A 19883-nucleotide genomic window follows, 5' to 3' on the forward strand; every position below is an offset into this window, starting at 1 on the left:
TGAATAGAATCATTAGTACCATCTTTCTAGATTCCATATATGTGGATTAATATGTGATACTTGTTTTTCTCTTCTGACATACTTCATTCTGGATAATAGTCTCTAGGTTCATCCACCTCAGTAGAACTAACTCAAATGCATTCCTTTTTTATGGCTGAGTAATATTGCATTGTATATATGTACCACAGCTTCTTTATCCATTCATCTGTCGATGGACAACTAGGATGCTTCCACATCCTAGCTATTGTAGATAGTGCTGCAGTGAACATTGGGGTAAATGTGTCTTTTTCAGTTACAGTTTTCTCAGGGTATATGCCCAGTAGTGGGATTTTTGGGTAATATGGTAGTTTCATTCCTGGTTTTTTAAGGACTGTTCATAGTCTTCCATAGTGGCTGTATTGATTTACATTCCCCCCAATAGTGGAAGATGGTTCCCCTTTCTTCACATGTTCTCCAGCATTTATTGTTGGTAGATTTTTTTTGATGATGGCCTATTCTGACCAGTGTGAGGTGATATCTCATTGTAGTTTTCATTTGCATTTGTCTAATAATTAGCAATGTTGGGCATCTTTTCGTGTGTTTATTAGCCATCTGTATATTTTCTTTGGAGAAATGTCTGTTTAGGTCTTTTGCCCACTTTTTGATTGGGTTGTTTGTTTTCCTGGTTTTGACTTGTGTTTAGTAGCCATCTGTATATTTTCTTTGGAGAAATGTCTGTTTAGGTCTTTTGCCCACTTTTTGATTGGGTTGTTTGTTTTTCTGGTTTTAACTTGTATGAGCTGCTTTGTATAACCCTTTGTCAGTTATTTGATTTGCTCTTGATTTCTCCCATTCTGAGGGTTGTCTTTTCACCTTGTTTTTAGTTTCCTTTGCTGTGAAAAAGCTTTTAATTTATTAGGTCCCTCTTGTTTGTTTTTGTTTTTATTTCCTTACTCTAGTAAGTGGGTCATAGAGGATCTTGCTGTGATTTATGTCATGGAGTGTTCTGCCTATGTTTCCCTCTAAGAGTTTTATAGTTTCTGGTCTTAAATTTAGGTCTTTAATCCACTTTGGATTTATCTTTGTATATAGCGTAAGGAAGTATTCTAATTTCATTCTTTTACATGGAGCTTTCCAGTTTTCCCAGCACCACTTATTGAAGAGGCTGTCTTTTTTTCCAATGTATATTCTTCCCTCCTTTGTCAAAGATAAGATGCCCATAGGTGTGTGGGTTTATGTCTGGGCTTTCTATCTTGTTCCATTTGTCTGTATTTCTTTTTTTGTGTGTGTGCCAGTACCATATAGTTTTGATTGCTGTAGCTTTGTAGTATAATTTAAAGTCAGGAAACCTCCAGATCCATTCTTCTTTCTCAAGATTGCTTTGGCTATTTGGGGTCTTTTATGTTTCCATGTGAATTATGAAATTTTTTGTTCTAACTCTGTGGAAAATGCCATTGGTTATTTGATGAGGATTGCATTGAATCTGTAGATTGCATTTGGTAGTGTAGTCATTTTCACAGTATTGATTCTTCCAGCCCAGAAACATGGAATATCTATCTGTTTATGTGATCTTTTATTTCTTCCATCAGTGTCTTACAGTTCTCTGTGTACAGCTCTTTGTCTCCTTAGGTAGATTTATCCCTAGGTATTTTATTCTTTATGTTGCAGTGATAAATGGGCTTGATTCCTTAATTTCTCCTTCTGATATCTCATTGTTCATGTATAGGAATGCAAGTGATTTCTGTGTATTGATTTTTGTATCTGCAACTTTTCTAAATCACTGATTAGCTCTAGTAATTTTCTGATAGTATCTTTAGGGTTTTCTGTGTATAGTATTGTGTTGTTTGCAAACAAGAGTTTTACTTCTTTTCCAATCTGGCTTCCTTTTATTTCTTTTTCTTCTCTGATTGCTATAGCTAGGACTTCCAAAACTGTGTTGAATAATAGTGGTAAGAGTAGGCACCGTTTTCTTGTTCCTGATCATAGGTCTCTTTTGACTTGCAATTTATTTGTATCAGGTTGGAGTCTCCTAATTATTATTCATTTCTTATAAATGTGAAAGTCATTAAAATCTTGTTAGAATGGTTTGATACATTTAGATTGAATACCACTTTTGACTGTCATTTTTAGGTGAAGACAGATACATAACCTTTGGTTTGATCTCAGTTCATCATCTACTTGTGGATGGGGGAAGGCACTTTAAGTTATTAATAGTCGGAGGACAGTATGGCAGATACTGTCATGCAGTGCGCTAGTTCTTACCTGTATTTTAATGACATATCTCTGTTAAAATCCATAGTACTACAGCAGAGTCTTTTCCTCTTTTCTTTATTGGTCCATGGGCTTTTTGAGTGTGGAGTACAAAACTGTCTTACTAACGTCTGACTCATTTTCTTAGTGTCTGAGCATTTGTGTAGACCTCCTGGCCCCCCCGCCCAACCCCGTTCTTTTAGAGTTAGTTTTTTGATCTTTGCAAGATAACTCCTGTCTTCTGTTATTCTCCACCTCCCACTTTAAAAAATTTTTTTTATTCTGAAATACCCAGCACCTTCTAAGAACCATGCATTGTTCTGTGCATCAGAGGTGCAGTGATCAATCATATCAACAGAGACTCTGTTCTTAAGGCTCCTGTGTGCCAGTGGGGATGGAGGTGCAATAAATGAGTAAACTGACTAAAAGAATTTTTATATCATGATATGTTTTATCAAGAAGCAAAAATAGGATGATGTAAAAAAAATAATTGAGTGAGTGGGGGAGATGTTTTATATTAGATGGTCAGTAGACTTTAGCAGCCACTTAAAGACTTGGGGGAAAGACTCTTGGATATAGTAAAAGTGAGTCAGGAGGCCCTAAGTTGGCTGTTGTGAATTGAACAAAATCTAATTGGTTATGCACAATTATTGTGTTATTTTAGGTAAATAAAATATATAGCAATCAGTGAAGTTAAGTGAACATCAGCTGCTTTCTTACAATCTTTTGGCTTATAGTGAAAGTAAACTTTAGACCAGATCATTCCAAATATAGTAGACTTTTATTTTGTCATCATTTATTAGCAAGCAAGTTCAAAAATACTAAGTGCCATCTGCTTTGTAAACACGTTAACTCCTCAGCTTCCTTATTTTTAAGGTACTTCAGCCATACCTTGCATGAAAGATTCAGTTGATGTACAGATGCAACAAAATTGTAGAGGCAGGAATTGGTTAATCTTTTTGATGGCATTAAATAACCAGACTCCTCAAAATGAATGACTGGCCTTGGCACTGTCTTTAAGAAGATAGGCTTTTATAGAAATAAATCACGTACCCACGGTCAGTTAATCTAACAAAGGAGGCAAGAATATGCAGTGGGAAAAAATTAGTCTCTTCAACAAATGTGGTGTTGGGAAAACTGGACAGCCACATGTACATGAGTGAAGTTAGAACACACCTTCACACCACAGACAAAAATAAACTCAAAATGGCTTAGAGACTTGAATATGATGGATGATACTGGAAACTCTTAGAAGAGAACACAAGCAAAACACCCTCTGATGTAAATTGGGCCGGTGTTTTCTTTGGTCAGTCTCCCAAGACAATAGAAGTAAAAGCAAAATTTAGTAAATGGGACCTAATCAAACTTATAAGCTTTTGCATAGCAAAAGAAACAAAAACTCAAACGGAAAGACAGCCTATGGACGGGGAGAAAATATTTTCAAATGATGCAACCAACCAGGGCTTAATTCCCAAAATGTGCAGACAGCTTGCACAGCCCCATAACAGAAAAACAAACAACCCAATCAAAAAATGGGCAGAAGACCTAAATACACATTTCTCCAAAGAAGACATCCAGATGGGCAATAGACGCATGAAGACATGCTCAACATTGCCAATTAATCAGAACATCGAGGTACCACCTCACACCAATCAAAATGTCCACCTTTAAAAAGTCTACAGATAATAAATGCTGGAGAGGATGTGGAGAAAAGGGAATGTAAATTGGCACAGCCACTATGGAAAACAGTATGGAGGTTCCTTAAAAAACTAAAACTAGAGTTGCCATATGATCCAGCAATCCCAATCCTGGGCATATATTGGGAGAAAACTCTAATTTGAAAAGATAGATGCACTCCATTGTTGATAGCAGCACATTTACAATAGCCAGGACATGGAAGCAACTTAAATGTCCATTGACAGATGTAAGGATAAAGAAAATGTGAGATATATATGTGTATACAAACACACACACACACACGAATACTACTCAGCCTTAAAAAAAGAATGAAATAATGTCATTTGCAGCAAGATGAATAGATTTATAGATTATCATACTAAGTGAAGTCAGTCATATACAGAAAGAAAAATATTGTTATGATATTACTTACATGTGGAATCTAAAATATGACACAGATGAATCTGCTTACAAAACAGAAACAGACTCACAGATATAGAAAAATAAACAAGCTTGTTTACCAAAGGGTGGGAGAGGGATAGATTAGGAATTTGGAATTAACTGTTACAAGCTTCTATGTATAAAATTGAAGCTGTAGCTCCAGTACTTTGACCACCTGATGTGAAGAGCCAACTCATTGGAAAAGACCCTGATGCTGGGAAAGATAGAAGACAAAACGAGAAGAGGGTGACAGAGGATAACATCGTTATCTCAGTGGACATGAATTTGAGCAACCTCTGGGAGATAGTGAAGGACAGGTAAGCCTGATGTGCTGCAGCCCATGGGGTTGCAGAGTCAGACGCAACAGCAACAGCAATGTATAAAATAGATAAAAAGCAAGGAATAGTACAGGGAATTCCACTTGAGCTATTTCAACTCCTAAAAGGTTCGTGAAAGTCCTAAAAGATGCTGTGAAAGTGCTATACTCAATATGCCAGCAAATCTGGAAAGCCCAGCAGTGGCCACAGGACTGGAAAAGACCAATTTTCATTCCAATCCCAGAGAAAAGCAATGCCAGAGAAGGTTCACATTACTGCACAATTGAACTCACCTCACACACTAGCAAAGTAATGCTCAAAATTCTTCAAGCCAGGCTTCAGCAGTATGTGAACCGTGAACTTCCAGATGTTCAGACTGGATTTAGAAGAGGCATAGGAACCAGAGATCAAACTGCCAACATCTGCTGGATCATTGAAAAAGCAAGAGAGTTCCAGAAAAATATCTACTTTTGCTTTATTGACCATGCCAAAGTCTTTGACAGTGTGGATCACAACAAACTGTAGAAAATTCTTCAAGAGATGGGAATACCAGACCACCTGACCTGCCTCCTGAGAAATCTGTATGTAGGTCAAGAAGCAACAGTTAGAACTGGACATGGAACAGCAGGCTGGTTCCAAATTGGGAAAGGAGTGGGTCAAGACTGTATATTGTCACCCTACTTATTTAACTTATATGCAGAGTATATCATGTGAAATTCTGGGCTGGAAGAAGCACAAGCTGGAATCAGGATTGCCAGGAGAGATATCAATAACCTCAGATATGCAGACGATACCACCCTTATGGCAGAAAGCAAAGAAGAACTAAAGAGCCTCTTGATGAAAGTGAAAGAGGAGAGTGAAAAAGTTGGCTTAAAACTCATCATTCAGAAAACTAAGATCATGGCATCTGGTCCCATCACTTCATGGCAAATAAATGGGGAAACAGTGGCAGACTTTATTTTTTTGGTCTCCAAAATCACTGCAGATGATGACTGCAGCCATGGAATTAAAAGACTCCTCTTGGAAGAAAAGCTATGACCAACCTAGACAGCATATTAAAAAGCAGAGACATTACTTTGCCAACAAAGTTCCATTTAGTCAAAGATATGGTTTTTCCAGTAGTCATGTATGGATGTGAGAGTTGGACTATAAAGAAAGCTGAATGCTGAAGAATTCATGCTTTTGAACTGTGGTGTTGGAGAAGACTCTTGAGAGTCCCTTGGACTGCAAGGAGATCCAACCAGTCAATCCTAAAGGAAATCAGTCCTGAATATTCACTGGAAAGACTGATGCTGAAGCTGGAACTCCAATACTTTGGCCACCTTATGAGAAGAACTGACTCATTAGAAAAGACCCTGATGCAGGGAAAGATTGAAGGTGGCGGGAGGACGACAGAGAATGAGATGGTTGGATGGCATCACTGACTCAATGAACATGAGTTTGGGTGGGCTCCAGGAGTTGGTGATAGACAGGGAAGCCTGGTGTGCTGCAGTCCATGGGGTCGCAAAGAGTTGGACACAACTGAGCGACTCAACTGAACTGAACTGATAGTATAGGGAGCTATATTCAGTATCCTGTAATAAACCATAATGAGAGAATATGAAAAAGAATATTTGTATAAATGTATGACTGAATCACTTTGCTGGGACCAGAAACTAACACAATGTAGTAAATCAACTATACTTCAATTTGAGGAAATTTTAAAAAAAACTAAAACAACAATAAAGAATATAGGCTTTTATATTTTGTTCATGCAGGGTAGCAGACGTAGCAGGGTAGCAGTGTGGTATTTTAGCCAGTCTGTATATTTGAATTCCCACCAGTTATGTGGATAAAAACTCATTACTAATATGTCTTTTATGCCAGTTAATAACCACCAGAACACACGTGCACATTTTTATCATAGCATAAATATAGGAGGATAGCAGAGATAGTAGTAACTGGAATGTAGCCTTTCTGAATAAATAATTCCTATACATATTCCAGTTTTGTCATTTGACCTAATAATGGCCTATATAGCAGTTTCTCTCTGGTGCAGGATCCAGTCTAGGTTTAGGAATGATCAAGTAGCTATGTCTCTTTACTCTCCTTGAATCTGCAACATTTCCATAGCCCTTCTTTGACTTTTATCTGATTGACATTTTTGAGGAATGCAGTCTCTGTTTTTGTTTAAATGCAGTGTTTCTCATTTTGTCTGAGTTTTCTTTATTTAATCATATTTAGGTTATACAGTCTCAGCTGCTTAGTTTATGCTGTTTCCTTTTCAGAGTATTAAACCTTGAGACACAGAATGTCCATCTGTCTTTTATATATGATGCTAGTCTTAATCCCCTCATTAAGGAGTTGCCCAAATTCTCCACTGTATACTTACTGACCGCATTAGATTTGTTAGAGTGAAGATACCATAAGCAAAGTGTAAAGATAAGACATAGACCGTAGACCATAATGAACATATCCAACAGAGTTCTTGTATTTAAAATTTTTAAATGTGCAAAAGGCTTGTTAAATAGTCACTTTGCAAAAGAGGATATCAGAATGGCCAGTAAACCATGAAAATGGTACTCAACATCATTAATTACCAGATAAGTGGAAGTTAAAACTATAGTGATACATTACACAGCCACCAGAATGACTGCTAGTGTTGGTAAGGATGTGGAAGAACTGGAATTCTCTTGCATTACTGATGAGAGTTTCTGTGTTTAACACAGTCACTTTGAAGAAATGTTCCTCCATAACTGCTGAAGGTAATTCTATGCATGCCTTGGAGATTTAGCAGTTCCCTCCTTGGATATATATCCAACAGAAATATGTGTGTATGTTTATGTGTGTATGTTTACCAAAAGGCATGTTCAAGAGGTTCATAGAGCTTTTATTTGTAAATAGCCAGTAACTGGAGACAGCCTTCATGTTTATCAGTAGTAGAATGGGTAAATTAGTCGAGGTATAAGCTTATAATGGAATATTACACAGTGATGAAAGTGAATAAAATACTTGTACAGATTATGTTGAAGAATTTCAGAGACATAAGATATCAAGTGAAAATAGATACAGGCAGTTCCATGGTAGTCCAGTGGTTAGGGCTTCACTGGCTTTCACTGCCAAGGGCATGGGTTCAATCCCTGGTTGGTGAGCTAAAATCCTGTAAATTGTACAGCACAGCCAAAAACATAAAAAAAAGAAAAATACAAAGACTATGTCTTTTGTTTCAACTAACATGAAATGTTAAAAGGCAAAACTAATCTATGGCAGTAAATATCAAGATGATGGTTTCCCTTATGGGGAAATAGTGGCTGACAGGGGACAGGTACAAGGGAGTCTTCATGGGTCCTGGAAATGTCTATATTTTTATCTGTTGTGGTTATGTGAGTGAATGCATATGTAAAATGTATATTAAAAATTTGTGCCCTTTAGGTAAGTTCTGCAGGGTGGTAGGTAAAAAATGGTGTTTATACCTCTGTTCCCTTCTAAGAGTTTTATACATTTAGCTTTTCCATTTTGTCTTTTATCCATGTTGAATTAATGTTTGCATAATGTGTGAGGTAGGGGTCTAACTTCTTCTTTTGGCATGTGGATATCTAGTTGTCCAGCACCATTTATTGATGATTATTATTTCCCCTGTTGTCTTGGCACTCATTTAACTATAGATGTTTATTTCTGAACTCTCACTTCTGTTTCACCAGTCTCTCACCTTATGTCGGTACCCCCACTGTTTTGATTGCTATAACTTTATAGTAATTTTTAAAATCAGAGAGTGTGAGTCCTCTAACTTTATTTTTCTTTTTCAATATTGTTTTGGCTCTTCAGGGTCTCTTTTAGTTCCATATTCATTTAAATATCACTTCTTTCATTGCTGTAAAGAAAGGTCATTGGAATTTTGATAGAGATTACATTATGAATCTGTAGGTGACTTTGAGAGTTTTACCATCTTAAAAACATTTTCTTCCAATCCATGAACATGGAATGTCTTTCCAGATACTTAGATCTGTTGTAATGTTTTTCAGAAGCATTTTATAGTTTTCAGTTTACAAGACTTGTTGTTGTTAAATATAGTCCTAAGAATTATATTATTTTGATGGTAATATAAGTGGAATTTATTTCTAAATTTTAGTTCTATATTGTTCATTGCTTATGTGTATAAATACAACTGATTTTTTAAAATTATTTTTTACTGAAGGATAATTGCTGTACAGAATTTTTTTGTTTTCTGTCAAACCTCAACATGAATCAGCCATAGGTATACAACTGATTTTTTAGTGTTGCTCTTGTATCCTGCAACTGTGCTGACCTCTTTCATTAACTCTAATATTGTTTTTGTGAACTTAGATTTTCTGTATACAAGATTGTCTCCTGCAAATAGGTATGGTTTTGCTTCTTATTGAGTCTGAACTCCTTTTATTAAATATTTCATTTTCTTGCCTCATTTTCTGACTAGGACTCTAGTACAATATTAAATAAGAGTGGCGAGACTGGACATCCTTGTCTCTGATCTTAGGAAGCACATATCCAGCTTTTTATCATTAAATATGATGTTAGCTGTGGGTTTTTCATGGTTGCCCTGATCAGCTACAGGAAGTTCCCTTCTCTTTCTAGTCTTCTGAGTAGGCAGTTGGATTTTGGCACTTGGATTTTCTTTGTCTGTTGAGGTGATTATGTATCTTTCTTTTATCTGTGTTTTATTACATTGATGGTGTATGCTGAACCCACCTTGCTTTTGTGGGGATATATTCTATATGTTTCTGGTGTAAAATCCCTCTTTTTAATGTTCTAGATTAGATTTGTTAATGTTTTGTTAGTATTTTTCTATATTCACAAAGTTATCAATCTGTAGTTTTCTCTTACAATATCTTTGTCTGATTTGATTATCAGAGTAATACTGGGTAATAAAATATTAATAATTGGTGGTAATTCTTCCTCAAATGTTTGAAGCCATCTATCTGAGTTAGGACTTTTTATTTGTGAAAAGCTTTAAAATTTCTGATTCAGTCACTTTATTTCTTCCAGGTGGTCTTATTCACTGGTGTACAATTATTCATAGTATTCCTTTTTCCTTTTTGTTTCTGTAAGGCTGGTAGTAATTCTCCTTTAATTCCTGAGTTTAGATATTTGAATCCTCCTTTTTTTTTTCTTGGTTAATCTAGCTTAAAATTTGTCAGTTTTTTTAATCCTTTCATGTAACCAACTTTTTGTTTCATTGATTTTAAAAATTTGTGCTTTTATTTTCTGGTTTGTTTCCATTTCTAATCCCTGTTGTTTCTTTCCTTCTGCTTTGGATTTAACATGCTCTTACACCTTTTAAGGTAGAAGTTTAGGTTACTGATTTGTTATCTTATTTTTTAACATAAACATTAGCAGTTGTAAATTTGTTCTGATTTTGGGGGGAGGGTCATGCTGTGTGGCTTGTGGGGTCTGGCTTCGCTTAGCAGGGATTGAACTCAACATTGAGAGTGTTGAGTCCTAACCACTGGACTACCAGCGAGTTCCCAGCAGTTACAAATTTATCTCTAAATTATACTTTAGATGCATCCAATACTTTTCAGGATGTTTTAAAATTTTCATTCATTTCAAAGCATTTTCTAATTTTCCATGTTACTTCTTTTTTGTCTCATTGGTTCTTTAGTAGTGTGTTTAATTTTCATGTTTGTAAATTCCCCAGATTTCTTTCTGTTACCAATTTCTCATTTCATGTTGTCAGGGAACATACATCGTATATCTTTTTTCTTTTATTTCTATTCAATTGTATTTTTGTTCTGTTGACCTAAAGGTGGGAAAATCTGTTTGGCTTTATGGTTTGCCTTTTATGCATATAGTTACCTAAAGTTCTATATTCAAAGTTATAAACTTCTACAGTTAGGAAGGGCTTGATAACACTTCGTTTTAATAGATATTTTATAAATATTTATGATCATGTTTTACCATCGTCTTTTTGTTGTTGTTCCTGCACATTCATTTACTTATTTCTTGTCTTTTAAGCTTTTTCTTTTATTCTGAAGTATAGCCAATTAGGGCCTGCCTGATGGCTCAGACAGTAAAGAATCTTCCTGCAATGCAGGAGACCTGGGTTTGATCCCTGGGTTGGAAAGATCCCTTGGAGAAGGGAATGGTTACTCACTGCAGTCTTCTTGCCTGGAGAATTCCATAAACAGAGGAGACTGGTGGGCAACAGTCCTCGGGGTCACAAAGAATTGGACAAGACTAAGCGACTGACACATTCAGTCACTGCTATAGCTGATTAACATTTTATAAGTTTCAGGTGGACAGCAAAGGGACTCAACTATACATGTACCATTCTCCCCCAAACTCCTCTCCCATCCAGGCTGCCCCATAACATGGGGCAGACTTTCCCTGTGCTCTTCATTTGGACCTGGTTCGTTATCCATTTTAAATGCAGCAGTGTGTACATGTCGATCCAAAACTCCCTAACTATTCCTTCCCCCTATTTTTCACCCCTGGCAACCATAAGTTTGTTCTCTAAGTCTGTGAGTCTATTTCTGTTTTGTAAATAAGTTCATTTGTATCATTTCTTTTTAGATTCTGCATATAAAGGATGCCATAAGATATCTCACCTTCTCTGTCTGACTTCACTCATTATGACAGTCTGTGTCCATCCATGTTGCTGCAAATGGCATTATTTCATTCTTTTCAATGACTGAGTGATATTCCATTGTATGTATGAACCATGTCTTCTGTATCGAGTCCTCTGTTGATGGACATTCAGGTTGCTTCTGTGTCTTGGCTGTTGTAAACAGTGCTGCAGTGAACATTGGGTGCTTGTATTCTTTCAGACCATGTTTTTCTCTGGGGTGTATGCCTTAAATCTCTTTATACTTCCTGAGATAAGTTTTATTGCCTAACATGTGATCTGCCCTTTAAAATGTTCTACATGCATTTGAGAAAAATGTGTATTTTGCTCTTTTGGGGTTGAGTGTACTACAGATACGCCCTATATCTGAATAGCAGTATTTTATCTATATAGCATATTATAGCATTACTTAAATCTTCATTTTCTCATTGATGTTTCTGTCTACTTGTTTATCCCTTATTGAAAATGAGGCATTGAAATCTCCAACTGTCCTATTTTAATTGATTATTTCATATCTTTTTTCATGTATTTTGAGAGTCTGTTGTTCCATGCATACATGTTTATAATTATGTGTCATGTTGATAAGTCGGCCATTTTTTCACTATAGATGTCCTTCGTTGCCATTAATAACCATTTTGTAATATTTTTATGCTAATAGTATAGCCTTTTGGCTACTGTTTGCATGGTATGTTTTTTACAGTCTTACTTTTAATCTATTTTGTGCCTGAATCTAAAGTGTGCCTGTTGTAGACAGTATATAGTTGTCAAGTTTTTTAACCTGGTCTGCTCATTTCTGCCTTTGTTCATTCTGCTTTTATATATATATGTGTGTGTGTATATATATGTATATAATTATACATAAGGTAAGATTACATCTGCCATTTTTGCCAATTGTGTTCTATGTGTTTTATCTTTTTTTGTTCCTCGTTCCTTCATTAGTGTCTTCTTTTTGTTAAATAGATATTTTCTAGTGTGCTGTTTTAATTCTCTTGTTTCATTTGCCATTTAAATAAATGTATACTTTAGTAGTTGACCTGGGGATTAAAATCAACATCTCAACCTACAACGGTATAGATAGTTTAATACCACTTAATTATAGTGGCATACAAAACTTTCCTTCTAATCCATCCCTTGTCTGTCTGTTGTGCTATTGTCGTTGTATAAATTATATCTACATAATATACACCGAACAGCATACTTATAATTATTGATTTATACAGTTTCTTTAAACTCATCTATTAATTTCTTCCTGTTGCTTGTGTAGAAATGAGTTAAGGTAGACCTTGCTCCTTATCCTTGAAATAACCGCTTATGAGGCCTGCCCATTGCTGGCATCTGAAAACTTGGATTTCAGAAGAGTTCCCACCTGCCTAACTGACACGAATGGCTTACTGTGCCTAAACTTCTTATACAAACAATGTAGTTTATGCTGAACACTTGCTTTTTGTCTGGGGATCTGGAATTTTGAAACAGGTCTAGTTAGTCTGCCCTTCGGGCTTCTTCAGGGTCAGTTTCTGTTGATTGCTTTTTTTCTGTATATGGACCAATGTCTTTGTATGTCTTTTTTCCTTGAAAACTGGACATTTAAAGTATTATAATGCACCACCTCTGGAAATCTGGTTCTTCTCGCTCCCCTGTATTTTTGTTGTTATAATTTGTTTGTTTAATGACGTTTGAGAACTCATTTTTTGAAGTCTGTATTCTGTCGTATGTGGTCACTGAAGACTGCTCTTAGTTTAGTTGTCAGCTCATGATTAGACAGAGATTTCCTTAGATACTTGGAACCTTGAAGTCTCACAGTCTTTCAAGGGGGGTGTGTGTGTGTGTGTTGGGGCTGGCCTTTAACATTTTCTCAGTTCTAACTCATCCTTCAGTTAATGCTGCACAAAGCCTCAAAGGTAGCCAGAGGTGAAAGCCGAAGATTTTCTTAGGCCTTTCTTGACTATGCAACAGCCTTGGACATTTGCATAACATCTAGATTTCTAGGAATCTGTTGGAGATTTTCAGAGTTCCCTATCAACATCTCGTTCCTCAGCTTTTCTAGAAAATTTTTTTCTTAATATATTGCCAGCTCCAACTATTTTTTCCCCAACCTCTGACAGGTGAGATCTGTAACAGTTGTCCTTGATTGATTTTCAGTAAATACTCCAAGCTCTTTGCATTGGAAAAGCTTTAAGTCCGGTTAAATAAAGGCAGCCTTTCAAATGGGGTCCCTCAGCAAGCCATTAGACAGGTCAAATATGGTAGCTTTGGGGGAATCCATTCTGCCTTCTCCATTGGCGGCCAGGCTGCTAATTTTCATGGGGACTTTGGGCTTGTTGGGTTTTGTTTTAGGCCACGTTCTAGCATGTGGGGTCTTAGTTACCAGTTGTGTGTGCGCGCTCTGCTGTATCTGACTCTTTGTGACCCCACGACTATAGCCCGCCAGGCTTCTCTGTTCATAGAATTTTCCAGACAAGAATACTGGAGTGGGTTGCCATTTCCTATTCCAAGGGATCTTCCCAGTGCAGGGATCAAACCTGCATCTCTTGATGTCTCCTGCTTTGGCAAGCGGATTCTTTACCACTGTGCCACCTAGGAATCTCCTTAGTTACCTGACCAGGGATCAAACCTGCACCCCTGCATTGCAAGTGCAGAGTCTTAACCACTGGACTGTCAGGGAACTCTCTGGGCTTGTTGGTTTAAATTGCTAATTTGGAGCTGGGAGTAAAGGGTGGAAAGGTAAGAATAGGGAAGGTCTCTTTTTATTGAGACTGCAGAATGCTTCCCAGATGGCTGCAAACTTTTGGTTAATTCCTTTGTGTTGATTCTGATAATTTTTCTTTTATGGAGGAGAGAATTTTTGTAGGCTTTTACTACTTTGTTGATGTCCTCCTTTTTGTCTCTAAACATGACCTTTTCCATTCATCTTTATGTGCCCCTTCTTGTGGGAGCTTGAGTTTATTCAATTATCTCTTAAGCTTTTTAACTGTCAAAAATTGTTCCATTCTGTTTTGCTTTAGTTTAGATAGACAAGGATCTGAAAAATACTGAAATAAATTTAATATAAAGTAATAATGATTTTTAGTTCATTCAATTCTCAATAATTGAATATCTGGGAAGAATAAGGCACTTTCCCCATAAAAATGTGTAAAATATTAATATTGTACATTCTCATTAGTGTTACTTATACTGATTTTTTTCTTTTTATGGCTCCCTCATCTCTTTCTTCTTACTATTACTGTGCTCATTTTTTACCTCCTTAGGCCACAGAGAATGCTGATGGGAGAACCATTTCCCTAGTTTCCAAGTAGTCAAGCTGATTGCCATGATGGGTGAGTTCCAACTAAAAGCATTTTTCATCTATAATTAAAGGATAATATGGAGTAGAGACTTTTTCTGTGTGTATGATGAGCTTCTTAGGAAGAAATCTTATGATTTAGTAGATTTATATAATGTTTTACATTTATTTGCTTAATAGATTTTCAGTTAAAGCACTTACTGTGTTGACTTTTACAGTTTTGGGATAACCAATTTGTGCAAGACGTGATGTGGACATTCAAAATAAACTGTTAAGATGGATTGTGATTTTCTTTTTTATTTATTTATTTTTTTGGATTGTGATTTTCTTAGAGTCTGATGGCTAGATAAAATTCTTGGTAAAGAAACCTGACTTTTAAAGATTGAGTAAATGCTGAGGAATGAATTGTTGTATAATTACTCAACAGTGTAGTAATATAGATAGACTAAAGAAAATAGCTGCATAAAAATAATGAATCATGAAACTTTATAACAGAATAAGGAGAAAATCATTGGTGCTCAAGGAGGATATGTTTTACAACTCTTGTGAGTTTTCTGTGGTGTCATAATGTTAATGGAAAGGAAGGCCAAAGTATGGAAATAGATTGTGGGGGTTAAGTTTATATATCTTTTTGTTTTCTTCTGTACTTTTTCCCCCCTCCTTTTCTCCTTGGAGTTGAGGGTTCCAATGTGAGGCAGGGATTGGACAGGGAAAACTAGAAAGGAATGGAGCAAATGGCCCGTCCTGTCCTCATGGGAAAATAGACGGTGCAGTTGGAAGATAAGGTTTTAAACTTAGACCGGTATCTTGTACTGATATCTTAATTCTGACATGTACTTGCCAGTGTTTGTTTTTGTCACAGTTTTCCTATCCCTTGCTTAACAAAGATATTATTCACTCTTATATGTATATACATGACATTAGAGCCAAAGAACTTAAATTTGTCCGTGTTCTTTACTGGAAGGGCCAACACACTTTCAGTGTGTGTTGTGGCAAATGTGTAGGCAAACCCCCACCTTCCTACTTTCTGAATTTCTCTTCCATTTCCTCCTTTTGTAACCAGGAGTGCCCTGCCAGCAGGTGGTCCAAATGCTTCACTTTTGTTACCTTCACCTCCAGTTCCAAATTGGAACTTCTATTGAATTCACACAAGCTTTTCATTTTTGTTGCTGTCACCATAGTATGCAAAGAACAGTCATTGCTTAAAAACATTTACAAAGGTAGTTTCAGGAAACTGTGAGTAGTTAAAAAGATGCATCACAGATACTTGAATTTTAATTGAAGATTTTCTCCTATAAATACTTTTTTAAGTATAATGAATTATAAAAGATAATAAATTAAGCATTTCTGATAAATCTTTTATTTTAAATTATTACCTCCCAAACATTTTCTGGGTTTGTGCTCAACAACTAAATGTCCTCTTAATGTGTGTCAGAAATCCACTGCTGCTTCTGTGTGACTTGGTCAGACTGTGGCATCCTCTGAGCATCCTCTCTGCCATATAGATCAACTCATGATCCTGTGACATTTATAACCTGTCTAATCCTCCTGGCACCTGTAACCACCATAGAGATTCTTAATAGAGTAAAATAATCTAAGAATTGTTAGAACAGTGCTTGTAGTGTATGTTCACCACTTTGCTTGATCCTTCGGCATTTGTTAGCTTGCACCTTATCAAAAGTAAGTTTCCTGTTGGGTACTTAAGTAGCATCTGATTCTCCTTCAACCCAGAAAAAAGAAGGAACTCAGTTAAGTAACCCTTCAGTTGTATGTCACCTCCCTGAGAAGTTACTTCTATTCAAATGGCTCTCTCTGCTTTTTTACATGTACTATGGGAAATGGTATTCATTTTTTTAAACTCAGTATATGTAATACATACTCAACATATATATATAGAGAGAGTAATCATGTGTTACATATACTGAGTTAATATATGTAAACATGATAAGAGATTTAAGCCAAAGCCTTCCCAAGAAGGCTTTTGGTGTTATAATATTATTTATTTTGGTGTTTTTTTTCTAATTTATTTTTACATTTAAAAATATATTTTTATTTATAAACTTATTTTGGTGTTATAATATTAAACATGTAATGTTGAATATGAAATATTGTGAAAATGCCTAAGTTCACATGCTTAAAGAAGAAAATAATTAGGACATAGATACATGAAAGTATTAAAAGTTTTCCTCTCCCTAGTGTAGAATTACAGGTCTTACTTTTCATAAGAAAGTTATATCAGATAATTTCATTCCAGTTCATAGTATTTTCAGCTTATTCTTCTTCTAAGGAATAAATGACATAATCTGGCTTGGACCCCTACACGGTGCACATGTTGTAATTACGTTAGACCCATTGGCTCAGTTACTGTTTGGCTAAACTAATATTATGTATAAATTTTATTTCAAATAATACTTTTTGAAGAATTAAAATTTTCTCTGGACCTGGAATTTGTTAACAAAACCTTTGGAGCCATAATTTGAATTTTAGTATGCAAGTAGTTTCACTATAGAACAGAATATATTGAGTGTTGTAAAAAAATTAAATGTTAGAGAAATAAGCTGTATGTGTGTTCAAAAGACTGATAAAGCCATTGACTTGCCAAATTCTTTTTTAATAATCGCCCTTTATAGGATAAAGCGTATTTTAATTACTATTGCTCTGGAACATAAATTATTGTTACCAAAATGGTTACATTGTAAAATGTACACTGTAAAGTCCCTCAGTTCCTTTATTTACCAATTGTTGATTATCATTAGTAAAATTGATTTACTAGTGAAAGATCAATTAAATTGTCCAGAGGTCATATAATTATCATTACTAGGATGTTCATGCTTATATAGTCTTAGAAAGAAATCTTTGGTATGTTTGGAAAAGATTAAAAGTTCATGATTCATGATCATTTCAGTTTTATGGATTCGGTACTTTTTTCTAAGAGGTGAATTTTTCTTGCATTGATACCTTTTAAGTTGTTAGTGGTTGAGGTATTAGTCTGTTAATGTAGTCTTGTTGAACCTTATGGTGAAGATATTCAACAAAACCACATCCAAATATCAGTAGGCCTTTATCTATAGATACAGCTTTTCTTTGTTCCTGACTTGAAGTACTGATGAAAGAGAAAAGCTCTGAAATGAATTCTGTATTTTAAACATAAATGCTAAATAATGATGGTATTTAGAGAAAGGTGTTTATTTTCCCCCCACTTGTTTTAATTAAGATTTTAGATGTCTTGTTGATGTTTTGTTTAGGAGTCATAGAAAAGAATTTGTTATGATAGGGTTGTTTTGACCCATATCCTAGGATATTACATCAGGAGAAGAGTCAGAACGACTGTACTTGCCTAATAAATGTCTTGTGTGAACACCTAGTGTGAGGTAGGCACTTGATATAGTGCAGTTTTAATGTTACTTATGTTCAGTTTTTAAGTAACTAAGCTTTTCTTTCACCAAAATAACAAATGCAGGCCTTGAAAGTGTTCTAGATGCATTAAATTTTATTGTAAATTTTGTATTGATGTCTATGATAAATACATATTGAAATCACAGTTCTGTGTATGTTTTATTTTACAAATACCTAGATGATCAGCAAGCTTTGAACTCAATCATGCAAGATTTGGCTGTTCTGCATAAGGCCAGTCGACCAGCATTATCCTTACAGGAAACCAGAAAAACAAAATCCTCATCACCAAAAAAGCAGGTATTTGTCTCAATAATATTTTAATAAGTATATAGTTCTGTGAATTATTTTCTTTGAATATCCTAATTGCATAGAGGATTTGTTTGAAGTGATTAGCTTTTATACTTTTGAATCAAGTATTTTGTTGTTTGTCATAGACTTTTCTGTAAGGGTGTCAGTTTTTTTTTTTTTAAATGACAGTTTCATTTGTGGTATCTTCTCTCTAGAGTAGATATCTCATCCAATTCCTAAGGCATGTAACACAAGCAAATAGCTTTTATTTAAATAATTGACTATTCTCTGTATTTACAGATGAAAATAATTTTTGTTCTTATACCTGAAATTTATTTGGAACATCTAACGTAACAAGTGGAAATATAGCATTCTGTATTGCCCTTTAACAGAATTAGTAAATGTCTCATACTGGGGATGCCATCACTAATAGATCTTGGTGCTCTTTCCTGTTGAGCCCAGATTAAGCCACCTAATTCTCTCAACTCAGCTCTTCGGTAGAAACTGTCAGTTGATTGGAGTTGACACTGATTGAAACCTCCTTCCCCCTCTGCTCTATCTTAAATGAGTGACTAAAAAGAAAAGTGATTTAGAAATTCTGGGAATTTTATCTGATCTCTGGCATCACTTATCATTTCATTACAGAATGATGTCCGAGTCAAATTTGAACACAGAGGAGAAAAAAGGTAAGGAAGGAAGCATTATATGTCAGTTCATTAATTTAATCAAATGCATGTCCTACTTAAGATATTAGAGGTTCTTTTTAGATTTTAATGTCAGTCCTCGTGGCTTATAAATTGAGAATGAAATAGTCCTTGTTGGTAACTGTAATGTGTACTTGTACTTAAGATAGAATCTATCAAATTTCAGGCTAAGCATCAGAAGTGAATCATGTTTTTACTTTGCAGTATTAGGAAATAAGTAAGGTCATTGTGTAATGCAGCTTTAAATATTACCATTTGAGAAATTTTTTGCTCAGTGGAAATTAAATATTCTTCTCCTTATAATTCTATCATCTCTTCAGATACTATACAGATTTTAGGTGTATGGACTTCAATTCACAATTTTGAGTATTCTGAAAAAACTTGAATCCTTTGACCTGTATTTAATTAGTAACATTGAGAAAAGTGTTGGACTGGTGACTATAAATTATTTAGCAAAGGTAGAAGACTACCCTTCAACTGGGTATTTGTATCTCAGTGGAATGGTGGAAATGGTTGTAGTAGTGGTTGACAACAGAATTGCTGATAAGACCTCATAGAAGTTAAAGAAGATAGAATTTTATTTCTATTATTAATGTCATTAATTTAATGAAAGATCTATCCATCTTAAGGATTTTAAAAAGCTCACAGATCATATAACCTGAAGATGTAAAAATGTTTTACATAGAGGTTTTTTTTTTAAAAAAAAAGAGATGGAGAGTCTTCCCTGGCGGTCCAGTGGTTAAGACTGCACTTTGAATGCAGAGACTGTGGATTTGATCCCTGGCCAGGGAGCTAAGATCCTACATGCCTTAGGGCCAAAAAAACAAAGCATAAACAGAAGCAATATTGTAATAAATTCAATAAGGACTTTAAAAAGTAAGTAAATAAGTAAACTTAAAGAAAAGAAGGGAGTAGGCAATGCAGATACATCATACAAGTGTTGTCCTGTCTACTTTTTCCTGTTTACAACT

The 19883-nt window shown here is 35.3% G+C and overlaps 1 protein-coding gene across 1 annotated transcript in view; it reads left to right on the forward strand.

Annotated features, from left to right (window-relative positions):
- MAP3K2 (mitogen-activated protein kinase kinase kinase 2) overlaps positions 1–19883 on the forward strand; it is a 93835-nt gene that overhangs the window by 36330 nt on the left and 37622 nt on the right. Inside the window, exons 2-4 of the mRNA XM_020890187.2 lie at positions 14490–14558; positions 18099–18217; positions 18854–18894. Of these exons, the coding sequence (XP_020745846.1) occupies positions 14552–14558; positions 18099–18217; positions 18854–18894 (167 nt within the window). The 5' untranslated portion in view covers positions 14490–14551. The remainder of the gene's footprint in view (positions 1–14489; positions 14559–18098; positions 18218–18853; positions 18895–19883) is intronic.

Source organism: Odocoileus virginianus, chromosome 13 (genome assembly GCF_023699985.2).
Source record: "Odocoileus virginianus isolate 20LAN1187 ecotype Illinois chromosome 13, Ovbor_1.2, whole genome shotgun sequence".
NCBI classification, from domain to species: domain Eukaryota; kingdom Metazoa; phylum Chordata; class Mammalia; order Artiodactyla; family Cervidae; genus Odocoileus; species Odocoileus virginianus.